The sequence below is a fragment of the Melospiza melodia genome, chromosome 3 (assembly GCF_035770615.1).
Source record: "Melospiza melodia melodia isolate bMelMel2 chromosome 3, bMelMel2.pri, whole genome shotgun sequence".
Lineage (NCBI taxonomy): Eukaryota > Metazoa > Chordata > Aves > Passeriformes > Passerellidae > Melospiza > Melospiza melodia.
The window spans coordinates 37,195,496-37,208,228 of record NC_086196.1 but is presented as its reverse complement, the minus strand read 5'-3'; the positions used below and the strand labels follow the sequence as shown (position 1 = coordinate 37,208,228).

The following is a 12,733-nucleotide window of genomic DNA, read 5'->3' as shown; positions in this document are numbered from 1 at the left end:
CCACTTACAATTATGGTGGATATAGTCATTCCAAGTCAGATGTGTCAGCACTCTGATACCGACAGTGTGTTCCTCATGTCACAGTTTTCATTACACCTATCCTAGGGTTCTGTGCTTTCCTTCATGTGTAATATATATGAAATCCTCCAAAAAAGTGTAGTCATGCTCACACTTCTCCATAAAGAAAGATTGACTTGGGCACATCAAACACTGAAGGGCCCAGGTGTAGGCAGCAGCTGAACTCTTCCAGATCCTGTGACATTAAGAGGATTTTACAGAGGACTGATCTGATAGAGAACTTGAAATACTAGTAACTGCTCATTTAACTAAAACGTCTGAATCCTGTACTTCATTACAGTATCAGCTGGGATGCAGATTTAGTGCATTGAAAGAACCAAGACCCCCCTGCCTTTTCCCTGTTGTTCCAGCTATAAATGCTATTAGGGCTGAGTTACTAAAGGGAGCCCAGAGGAAAGAATGCTAATATTGTATGGCAAAGGGTGTGTATTCCTTCCCAGCAAAATTAATTTGGGCCTTATTAAGTGTCTTCTCTGAAGACAGCTAATGACACATTGCAGTGTGCTTATCTCCTCTAGCCCTTGTCACATACTGAGTGGTAGAGAAACTAGTCCTGCTCCAGTCCAAAAAAAGAAGAAATGGGATTTGTGGGTCTGACACATGTCACTCTATGATCACTCTATGGTAGTAATTGTGAACGCCCTACCAGCACCAGAGTCTGGATGCTTTAGTTTTCACTTGAGCAGGTGTTTCTTACCCAGTTTGGCTGTTGCAGGTACACGATTCTTAAGTGGGACGAGGCGATCTTTACATTTTTTCTCCAGTGGTAGCTCACATTTTATGTGACGTCTGAAATTCTCCCGCAGAATAGAACGGATGACCTTCACAATGTTAGTCTTGTTCTCAGAATCACTGCAAGTTTAAGAAAACACAAAACTTAATTTCCTTGCTGAAGTAAGACACTGGGATAAAATGTTCCCACTGCCTTTCTGCTGATGGGCTTTAGTGCAGTGTTTTATTTCAAAAGCTTGCTTTAGTAGTGGGTTTAAAGCTATCATAAGATCATAGAATGTTCTGGGTGGGAAGGGACATTAAAGATCATCAAGTTCCAACCTCTTTACCCTGGGCAGGGACATCTTAACAGTGCTAGACATTTCACACACCTTGTGTTTCGAGATCTTAGTTGCTTCCTCTTAGAAAATTACTTGACAGGTAGCTTCTGTATGAGAGAATCACAACCTTAAGCGGTCTTTATGAGAAAGTAATCTCTGTTAACCAGCTCATAGTGATTAAATTAGTTACTTTGCCCATACTGGAGCTTATGTTCATATAGCTGCAGATTTCTGACATTGGATCACTACACCTAATTCACCCATTTGAATTTGTTATACTTTATGCAGTTAAAGATTGGCATAGTGCCTAGCTTCAAGTAAAGAGTCCCACTTTGAAACTGATGATGTAAAGGTTACATAGGAGAAAATACTTTATTTTAAATGCCATTGATGTGATTTGTAAAATACAACCTCCATGTAAAGCTTACCTGCTGCACAACTGAAAAACTGTTTCTGGCCTGCCTTCTAGTTCTGACTTGGTATGAATCAGTTCCCAGATACAGCTGTTCTCTGTTCCTGTGCATGGAAGGAAACATTACTTTTGCATACACTTCCCAAAACCTTTGGCATTAGAAAGACCAGGGTAGAGTTCCTGACTCTCCAGAAGGCAGTGTTAACTCAGCCATGTGTGGAGCTACAGAAGATCTCACCCAAGGTGGAACCCAAGAGAAAGCTTGGGAAGCCAAGGAACCCCAGTGAACTCCCTTGCTGTGGCAGCCCAGCACTGTCTTTGATAACTTTTCTCTAAGAGAGTTGCTTTCCCCCATTCCTGCTGCTTCTCTATGTTTTCCAGCCTTAACAGGCCTTCACCCAGGTGTGCTCTAAAACCTTGTGACACTTTACAGAAGTGGATAGGACTATAAAGATCAGCTTGAAAATAAACCCACAGCCCTTGACTACCACAAATTACAGTCACCTTTCTGCTGTTTGAAAAAACGTGAGGATCAGCACACAGCACTAGCGTGTCATCAGGATGTCAACTACAGTAAACTACCTGCCTTTTATTGGGAATTTCCATTCTGTCATTCCTTCACATCATGTTACATCTCCCTTAATGCACAGAAGTCAGCATACCAAATTAAAAAAGTCTGTAAATGTATCAAGCCTGTATCCCCTGAGTGCAGAGACAACAGTGGACAGATAATACTTTCTCTACACCTGCTTGTTTCCAGAGGCTCAGAAAGACATCTGGAAGAAGCAGTATTACAAAATTCCAGAAAAGCATTCAGTCCTAAAGTATTTACTGCAAGAGAGTTACCTGCTGTGTTCCCCAGTCGAACTTGAAGAGCAGATAAAGGAATCAGCCAACGAAATTTAAATGGATCCAAGTCACCATAATTATGTGCAGCACGAACATTAGTAGGCTGTAAAAAGAAAACAAAGGATATTTCTAAGAAGTAGAAGTAGTGGTGGTGTTTTGTACTTAGATCTTAAGTACAAAAAGAAGAAAAACTAAATTGATTGAACTTTCCTTCACTACCTTAAAATGAACTTGTAAATGTAGTTGAAACGGTGATAGACACAACCTTTGGAATTCATAATTGCTTCAACTTTTAAAAGCCATTTGATTTTAACTGATAAAAATAAAACTTTGCCTATAAGTACTACTGGGAAGAAGTTTCCTGTGAAAGAACATACAGACTGTCGATTAGCAGAATACATTAATCATGTGGCTGCTGCTGCTACTTTTAGAGCTCCTCCATCTGTTACAATGAGCATGGTGCAGTATATCACCACTGGTACTTGGAACATACAAGTTGCTACCTGGCTTCCACATTTCAGGTCTGTAAGTGGGTGCAGAGAAGGTTATGTATATAATGCCCCTCTTCCTTTCCTTCCAGGAGTATCTAGGGTCCATAAAAGAAAGGTCTTTCACCTGCACCCTGTGGTAAGGTAGGCTGTCATAAATGCTATCTGGAAGAATTAGTTATTTCTGCATAGCAATGTTTCATTTTCCACTTGATAAAATTAACACAGGGCTCACACAGAAGATGATGCTGCTGCTTACTAAATAACAAAAAATATTTATTGCTACACAGATAACTGAGCATTTGTTTTAGCAGGATAGCCAGAACTCCAGCCTAGCAAGTGAAAGGAGTGTTTCACCTCAGTAACTCCCCCTTTAAAACTGTTATAGTCCATCTCACATTGCAGTAATATCCTGAACATCCACCATCTCCACTGATACTAGACTTACCATTTTCTTTTTCAGTTTGTAGTTCTCCTTATAGACCAGTATTACAGCCCTCTTAAAAACTGAAAAGAAAAAGAAAAAAAATAAAAGGAAAACCATTAATTATATGCATAATATTACAATATTCAGTGAAAATACTATCTTGGAGAAGTATAGTCATGGGAATGTGAAGGATGAGATAAGCAAACACAGAAAAGCATTTGCCATGTGCTGAGATGACAACTGGGTTTTTCATTCTGCACTTTGATGCAATGGCAGTATTTTTCCCTCCAATTTTGTTCTGAATGTTTAGGATGAAGCCATTCTGTACATTTAAATAGTAACCACCTATCTGTCCTCTGTAACTCTTCACATAAACAAATACAGAAGATGTGTGTTAGATGTAAAAATTTTCTTTCTGTAGACAGTGGACATTTTCAAGTGGAGCAAAGGGCCTGTAGCAGGAGAGGACACAGTCTGTTCTTCGTGCAGTTCAACAGGTTGTTCTGTTTGGAGCATCCCCTTCCCTAACCATGCTTCCCAGGAAAGGAGTACCCTGAGAAAGAGAAACCTGTCTGACATTAACCTGGAGTTCTTCTGAAGGTGTTTATCCATTGAAGTAGTAAAATAATCTTTTTTTTTTAAGAAATGGACTCTTATTTGTATGCTCTCATTTCCACACCAAGTTTCAGGATAAAATAATCTGGATGGGAATGTCAATGCTGTAGCTGTAAAGCAGAAGTTAGTCTGAATTCACAAGAGTGGAATAAATCATGATTTTTCCACAAGCCTCCTTTGAAAGCCTCATTTAACAGATTGTTCTGAAGACTCTAATATTGCCTCTTGAAAATCTTCCATAGTTTAAATATAGGCAAGACAGCAGCTGAGGGTGGCTCACAGAGCAAAACAGTACAAGCAAGCAAATAAATAGAAAGTTTTTTCATGTTAGGAAAACACAAGTATGCATTTTTTCACATATAAATCCACCCTACATATCACGTGACTGCAGGGAATGGAGTTTGGGACTTTTATCCAGGGAGGAGATCTAATGTGGCTATCTTCAGATTTGAAAGCACAGAGTCCTTAAGAAAGGCACTTACCAAACACTGTAAGTTCAAGGTCTTTCCTTGCTTTGCCCAGTGAGGGAAAAGGATTCAGCCAGGTAACTGCAGAGTGCATCAGAAGTTCTCCCATTGAAAGCTCTGTCACCTGGATTAAATTATAACAGTAAGTAAAATAAATAAACAGTATAAATATCTACATCAGTGCTGCATTTTAGTATACATTGATATCTTTAAGGATCTATGTTTTCTATGTATAGAAAGAGATCCTCACTACAGCAGGAAAAGTATGAGTAATCCCTTTTTTTAAAACAGGTTACAAATATACAAAGTAATAGCCCCTAAGTTACAAAAGCTGGGTAGAAGTCCTTACTATTAATAACTTAGAAGAATACTAAGCTGATCTGATAATCTTACACTTCCATATAGCCAGTTATGAACTGCCTGATTTATTAGTTGTAAATATCTTTAATTTCTATAGAGTAATTAGTATTAATGACACTACCAATGGCAGAATTAATGGAGGCCTTGTACTCTGAGGCTCCTTTCTTCTGTGGGACACAACATAATACTGAAGAATATCAAAGGCTGTCAAGTTTTGTTTCCCCATAAATGATGAGAAACCAGGTAGTCAACAGGGACAATTTGACTTTTACTAGCAGGAGATGAAACAACTGAGATGACATCTCTCATATCTGATATCCAACTGTACAGATTTGATCTGCTTAGTAATTGTTTGATGTGAATGGCTGAGTTGAGGCCTTGCTGCTCCAGTTCTGGGAGATGACTGCCCACAGTCTGTATAACTAATGGGTTTTGCTCTGACAAATACCCATGGATGCCTCAGCACTGGAAGTGCAGAGAATGAGAATAACAGACCTTAATGTGAAATCCTTCAAATTGCCATTTTCATTTATACGGGTGAAAAAATATGTTAAGAGCTTAAGAACTCAATAGCATAAAATCTGAATGCCTTGGGGCATGGGTAATCTCTGCAATGTTTTGACAAGAGAGTTTTTCCTACTGAGAACTATATCTACTCCTGCTTGCAATTCCTGTCAGTCCAGAATGCAGCTCTGGCAGCTGTCTGCAAACTTTACCATAACCTACTGACAGAAAGAAATTTGACAGGCAGATACAAGACAGAAGTCAAAATATTAAAGGAGAATGGAGCAAGCCCAGTGGAAGTAAGTTCCCCAAATTACCTCAGGAAGAGAGGAAGCCCCTAGAGCAAGCTGGATAATGCCTCAAGAGTCAATGTGACATGTTGTTTTTTCTCTTACCTCTTTCTCTGTTCCACTTTGTTCTGCAACCAGTTGGTCAAATACAGTGCCATAATCTTCATATATCTTCTGCATCTCATTTATGTGACTTGCTACTTTTTCCATTGCCTTCAGTGCTTCTGTAAGGTTTAAAAATTTCATACACAGCTATGTAATTCATTTTTATTTTCTAAATATGGTAATTTTAAATTCAATTCCCCTTGAGGCATGTAAAATGATGTTGCCTTCTGAAAGTTTGGCAAACTGAATTCTAGCTCTGTATCAATACTTTCTCATAGCAACAGTGAAAGAAAAGCTTCCTGGTCAGAGTAAGTGAAAAATGCTCATGTAGTGTCTTAAGTGGCTGAAAAGGCTGCAATAAGCATTCCAGTGACAAGCCCCCAAAGCTGGGGGGGTGTATGATAGTACCATGGCAGTATGATAGTACCATGGTTAAATTTTGCATCTTGTAGATACAGGGCCACAGGAGTGATCCTCTGGAGTAATCTACACTCATCCTAGAATAAGTTATCTAATGATCTTCAGGAGAAACAAATTGCATTTGTCTCCTCCCAGAATGGACAAAAAAATACAGTGTTAGCCTGTACAAGTTCCTCATAGGCTGTACATATTAAATGCTGGTGGCCAGGTTTTTTTTAAATTACATTTTCCAAACAAGAATGTCACTAGTTTCCATTAGATTTTTGTATTAATTCAGAATGGAATTGGACAGGGAACCTTTGTTTCATCAATTCTTAATGGCACAGTTGTTTCATCAATTGTTAATTTTAGCAGTTTGGCATCTACCCTGACCTGTAAATAAGTCCCCAGCCCCAGCTTGTTTGGGAAAGGGAACAATATTTGAAGCTTCTTTTGAAGTCAGTAAGATCCTCATGAGTTTTTACTGACAGTGTATTTTGTCTACATCCATTTTGTGAAAATGACAGTCAATCCATAAAATACATCTCTTGATTTTCATCCACCAGGTGCTGACAGACCTGAACTGGAATTTGCCAGGGTGAAGTCCCAGGCATGTGAACCTAGAAAAGCAATCAACTCTAATGCATGTCAGATAAGTCTCTCCACATGGGAGAGACTGCAAACATTTGACAAAGATCTCTTCTACACAAACAAGAGTCACAGAAGGACCTCAAACAACAAATATTTCCTTCTGTAGTCCTCTTAAACTTTTTGACATATTCCAAGAACTAAATAATAACCACAAGATGGAGCCTTGGTCAGTATTTCTCAAGTAGGTTAAAAAAAAAAAAAAAAAAAAAAGGCAACACTGTGACCTGACATGCTCCTGTGCATGAGGATAAAGATCCCAGTCCTACTTGCCATGGCAAATCTGCCAAACCTACTTCTCAAAGGGACTTGGACATACCAAGTAGGACTTTTAGCTAAAGGAACAACAACAAAAAAATTACTTAATACTTTTAAGGAGAGTGACAGAATTCTCTCTAGGTTTTGACAAGTTCTGTGCTATCTATCAGAATGCCTACCTGTATCTTCAGAAAGGGCAGGAAATAAAACTTAACTCATTCATTCCTGTAGAAGAAAAGAAGCTACCTGTCAAATGATAATGCTCCTCACTCTCATTGTCTGTCAGAGACACCAACTCTTTTAAAAGCAGAGGATATTTCAGCACTCTCTGAACAGGCTTTATGAGATATGACTCCAGTGTGGAAGAATGTTGCTTTGTGGGATTTCGAGCATCCAGAAAGGTCTTAAAGGCACTATCTGTTTTGGCTAGATTAAAAAAAAAAAGGAAAAAAAAAAAAGAAAAAAAATGTCAGTTGAATATGAAAGTCATGGAAGCTACAATAATTGAAAAATGTGGAATGGCAATTTGAACCCAGCACCAAAACTCTTGCCCTCTTCAATGGATGATTTACAGAGTAGCATATACTGTCAATTTCATTATAATTTCCTGCATCCAATAACATTCAAAAGGGCTGAGAGAGCAATTTTATGAAGGTGAGATTATTCCTCTAATTTTTCCACTGCATTGCAGTGAATGGCAGAGGAAGTAATTCCTGATTTATTCTACCATTTGTTGCTGCTTTTCTGGAGACTGGGCCTGCAGACAGCACAAAGTTGTGGAAGGTGTTTCTACAGCTCTCCAGGCTAATGCCTGGAGGTTACAAAAGGAATCTTGTTCTTCAGGTCTATACCATACTTCAGCAGAACCTGTGATCTTAGATCTTCCTATTGAAAGATACCTGATTAGTCCTTGTTTGATACCAATATTTATTCCTTGATTTTATCCAATATTCTCTGCAAGTTGACAAGATTTGTAACAGTAGCTCACTGCGGTTTGAATTCATGCAAGTCAATTACAATAATGAAGACAATAAATTACCTCTCTCAAGAACTTTCTGAACTTTGATGTGGTTTGCACAGAAGCCACTGTACAGTTTGAAGTGGTCAGCATAATACAGAAAGGAGCCACCAAGGGAAAACAGCAATTTCTGAAATCAGCACAATCAAAATATTAGTTCCCTACTAGAATCCTAAATATATATTCAGGCATACAACAAACAGACTCAATGGTGAATTATTGGCTATCTTTCTATACATATACATATATATACATACATATATATATATACATATATATATACATATATATATATACATATATAACATGAATATACTACTGGTAGTAACTTGATGATTTTTTTGTATTTCGTTGAGTGTAGAGTTTTGATGATTTTTACTGGTAGTAACTTGATGATATTTTTGTATTTTGCTGAGTGTAGAGGTCAGCCTGCAATTTTCTCCTATCTTCCTGAGCAGGTATTCTGTTTTACTTTATATTTCAGGCAGCACAGGAACAAAAATCAGCAGACATATAACTATGTTGTTCTAGGAAGAAAACAGGAGCCATAGGAAGCAAGGCATAAAAGTGCCAAAGCCAGAAGGGACAGAGTAAAACAAATACAGGATTGCTTTCCAGCTGTTTTCCTTTTTTCAGGCAGGTGGTAATTACAGGACACCTCTGATGTTCTTGCATGAAGAGGAGGTTGGGAAGATGTGGGAGGGACTGAATCACAAAAGAGGTTTTTAGAAAAATGCCTCCCAAAGCAAATATAAGAAAGAGTAGTGAGGGAGGAGGAAATCAGCCCTCTCCCTTATTTTAATCAATGTTTGCTCCACAAAATGCAGCAAGTGTTCAGGAGGCCTGCCAGCTCAGTCCTGAGCCAGTGACTCCACTGCCAGGGAATCCACTTCCTCCAGTCAGGACAGATACTGGGTAGTGCTGCAGCCATTTACAATTCAATTCCTGCTTCTTGGACCTCACTACATGGGAAACCCATGTGGCATTAAACAAGAAAAGCTCCCAGTCTCTTTGGGGTTAGTTGGGCACAGAGCAGAAAAGCACAGGCAGGGCGGAATTGTCAGCACAGTGACAATAAACTCTCTACAAAGGAGTTCTGCCTCACAAACATTGCCAAACATCATGTACTCCAAGTCTACTCTGTCTTTTCCCACGTTGCAAATTTTGCCATGGGGAGGAAGATGAGACCATGAAAAATAGCACTAACCCTTCACTGCTGACCAGAACTCTGTAATCCAAAGTAAAGCTTCAAAGCAACCCTACGAAACTTCTAAGAGCCAGAAACTTCTTAAAGCCAGATTTTCACAAACATTTGCAGGCACACTACAAAGTATGAAATGATGAAATATTTACCCGGAACTGAGATGGTGTTTCCAATGTATTAAAATCTGAGGAAGAAGATATTCCATCTTCAAGGGTCTCCAAAAACACCTTCTGGAATTCCAGCATTTCTGGCAGGCTGCCGAACAAGGACTCCATCTGTGGAAAACATCAGGCCATGAAGCATAGCACTCCATGGACCTAAAAGGTCTTTTGAAATCAGTGGACTAAGGAGATGTAACACACAATGAGATTGCAAAGGCTAGTAATGTCATTGTTAATACTTTTCAAACAGGTTTTATCAAAAATCCATGCAAAAAAATGGAGGTTTCTCAGCAGTTAATTCAGAGAAACAATTACTCTTTAAGAAAAGGAAGTGATGCGCACACCAGAGAGAAAGGCACTGACTGGTGTCATTCCTGTTGACATCTTTGTTGTTTGCTTTTTCTGTCCCACTCTCAGCAATAAAAAATCCAAGTGTCAAGGTGTTAGCCCATAAGAGAATGACAAGGACCTTTTTCAGATATTCCCTCACCTCATCCTGAGTAAGGAAGGTTTCTTTTTGAAGGGGCTCCAAGTATAGCTCAAAGAGGCAGCTCAAGTCCTGCAAAAAAGAATATTTGTTCACTTTTTCTGTACCATTTGGAAACTGTTCTTTATGTGGTAACACTGAGATAGTGGTAAATTTGCAGAATGAACTAAAGATACAATTCCTTTTCAGTAACAAAATAGCCTCTGTATTATTAGCACTGAAGTTACTGCTAAATTAGAGGCAAAGTGATTTCAGCAGAATGTTATTTTTCATCCTTAAGGCTTTACAACTTGATTACAACAAATTATATTTTAGCTTAGCATGAGGAAGAATTGTTACAGTTGTTTATTTTTGAATGAGTCCATCCATATGAACAGCATAAATGTTTTAATTATTTATGTTACATAAACAATATAAATAGCCACTTATTTAAACATCTGTAGTAATATTCAGAAGGACATGTAGCATTTTAAAACCCTACATGTTATTAAAGTGTTCAGTTATTTTGTCAGGTAGGTATGATCAAGGGCTTTGTCAGTCACTTCTTAAAAAAAACTAATGCCATTTTTGAAGACTCACTGTCCCACACCAAAGCATGACAGCAGGGCTGGGGCCCACTACAGGGCTCTCCAACCCTGGGAAGTGACACACCAGAAATTGTACATAGAAGGAATAATGAGCAGCTCCCTGAAAATGCCATAACAAGTATTGCAACATGCCACAATTTTTCCTGACGCAAAATTTCATGTATATCAGTGGTCTCCATGGTCATGCTTTGTTCAAGTGATTCCTCTAAAAGATATATCAGGTGGACATAAATGAGGGCATATGGCCAGCATATGGCTATATCAGTGCACTGGTGGATGAAGTGTTTTCTCTTCCACAAACATTATTGCAGCAAGTACTGACATCTGTAAATACAGGCTTTGAAATAGAGAAAAGGAGATGATGCCTTCTTGCTGGAGGTCAATGAAATCGATGTTTTTATGTTTCCTTTGACAGCCAGTCACGTGATTTTAGAGTTCATAAAATGAAGAGAGATACATTGAACAATTTGCAGGTTTATCAGTCAGAATAACTTCCCTGTCATGCTAAAAACCACTGGAGTTGTGCCTTTTAGCTTTCCTGGTTCAAAAATAATCATGCACTATTTTCCACATACTCATTTGTATGAGACTATTCTGTTCTTTTACCAGATTTATCTTCATCTTGAAAACTGAGGAGACATCCCCTGGAAAAACCCTTTTTGTTTGCAGGTATCTTCTCCACACAGATGACTGCTCTCCAATACAACTATAAATTGACTGCAATTAATGCTACTACATCAGATCCTACAGCCTCAGCTGCAGGAGCAAGTCTGCCAGAAGCAACAGGAACAATTAGATAAGGAGACTTTGTAGGTCATGGCCCTTGTGGAAGGCTGGTTGTGTTAAAATATGTTAACACTGTCCACAAGTCACAATCAGCCTCAAAAACAAGTAAGCCATGGTTCGTTTTTTGTACCTTGACATAAGATTTCTCAGTGTCCATAAGTTCTTGGATGACTTTCCTCAGTCTGTCTGCATCAGAAAGGTGGCGAGCCAGTGGTCGTGGAGGTGGATCCTGGTTGTCCTTCTGTCCTTCCATATTGCTTGCTTGGACTTCTTGGAAGTTTCGGCACAATGCACTGATCTGCTCTGCGCTCTGTTGAGTGAGAAGAAACAAACAAGCAATGATATTTTAGAATACAAGTTGTACTACAACTATTTCTAAATTCCTCCAATTTTGCTCCTGTTGCAAATTCAGCATGCCATCGATTTTTGTCAGATGTGTATCTTGACAGGTTTGAACAGCTTTAATTTATAGCAGAACCAGATCAGAGCAGTAAAAGGAATTTAAAATTGCTAGTGATTTTCCAGCATAAATTATTTTCAGTCTTCAGATACAAGTTCATAGAGTGCAAAAGATGACAGAGCACTCGGATATATCACATACTTTGATACTTATGACACTAGCTTCACACTGTTTTGCACCTCTCTTATTTTGCAACACTCATTGCATCAAAATGGAAAGAATAAGCAGATAAATATCTTATAAGCATCCACAATAATTCTTTTGTATTTCATCTCTAACATGTATTGTGTGTTGTCTTATTGCTTTCTAAACAATGAGACATGAGCCTGAGGGTTCAGATTCCCATTTCTAGGGATGTAAAAAGATGGTCAGATGTTTTCTTTCCAAGGAAACAACTACATATCAGGATCCTTTGCTTTCAAAAAAGGTAAATGGAAAATTAATATTTGATATTCTTTAGAAGAATTATTAAAAACAGAATAAATAAAACAGAGAAAATTTTCAAACAAGATAGAAGTGAAGATACAATGACAACAGTTAATCTTATAATGCAAAGATGGAAGACAAGGAGATATTTCTGACACTATGAAATAAGTATGTCATTTGCTCTTATATGACCACAACTGATATCCAAGAGCAACTTTTGCAGGCCATAATCTTCAATGCTCAATTTGAAATTATTCCACTGTTCTCTTTCTTACATAGTGTTTCCCTGGAAGCTAAAACATTGCTACCATTACCCAAATCTATGTTAACAGCATTCAGTATCCACATCTTTGTAGTACATGAAACAATTCTTTAGTGCTTCTGTCATTCAGACATTTGCACAAACTGGACAGTTGCATAAGCTGTGACATTTATCACCTTGTATTTAGCAAGTGCATTCAAATGAGGACTATATGAAGCCTGCCTTATTTCATGTGTCAGTCCTTTTATAGTGATATCAGGACATGAGTGCATTTCAGAGTTGTCTTAATTTGCACTTTATTTATTCCACAAGCTCTTTCAAGTCATCCTTTTTGGGTGTCCTGATTCACCACTGATCACCTGTGTAGCTTGGTTCACCAACACACTAGGC

The 12,733-nt window shown here is 38.3% G+C and overlaps 1 protein-coding gene across 5 annotated transcripts in view; it reads right to left on the bottom strand.

Annotated features, from left to right (window-relative positions):
• The window catches only part of TIAM2 (TIAM Rac1 associated GEF 2), an 88,898-nt gene that overhangs the window by 1,892 nt on the left and 74,273 nt on the right, over positions 1-12,733 (bottom strand). For all 5 annotated transcript variants that reach the window (XM_063151329.1, XM_063151330.1, XM_063151332.1 and 2 more), the window contains 11 exons: positions 11,326-11,505; positions 9,826-9,894; positions 9,324-9,449; positions 7,992-8,100; positions 7,199-7,378; positions 5,648-5,766; positions 4,404-4,512; positions 3,328-3,386; positions 2,389-2,494; positions 1,559-1,646; positions 776-930 (listed from right to left, as the gene is read on the bottom strand). In XM_063151329.1, coding sequence (XP_063007399.1) covers positions 776-930; positions 1,559-1,646; positions 2,389-2,494; positions 3,328-3,386; positions 4,404-4,512; positions 5,648-5,766; positions 7,199-7,378; positions 7,992-8,100; positions 9,324-9,449; positions 9,826-9,894; positions 11,326-11,505 — 1,300 coding nt within the window. The remainder of the gene's footprint in view (positions 1-775; positions 931-1,558; positions 1,647-2,388; positions 2,495-3,327; positions 3,387-4,403; positions 4,513-5,647; positions 5,767-7,198; positions 7,379-7,991; positions 8,101-9,323; positions 9,450-9,825; positions 9,895-11,325; positions 11,506-12,733) is intronic.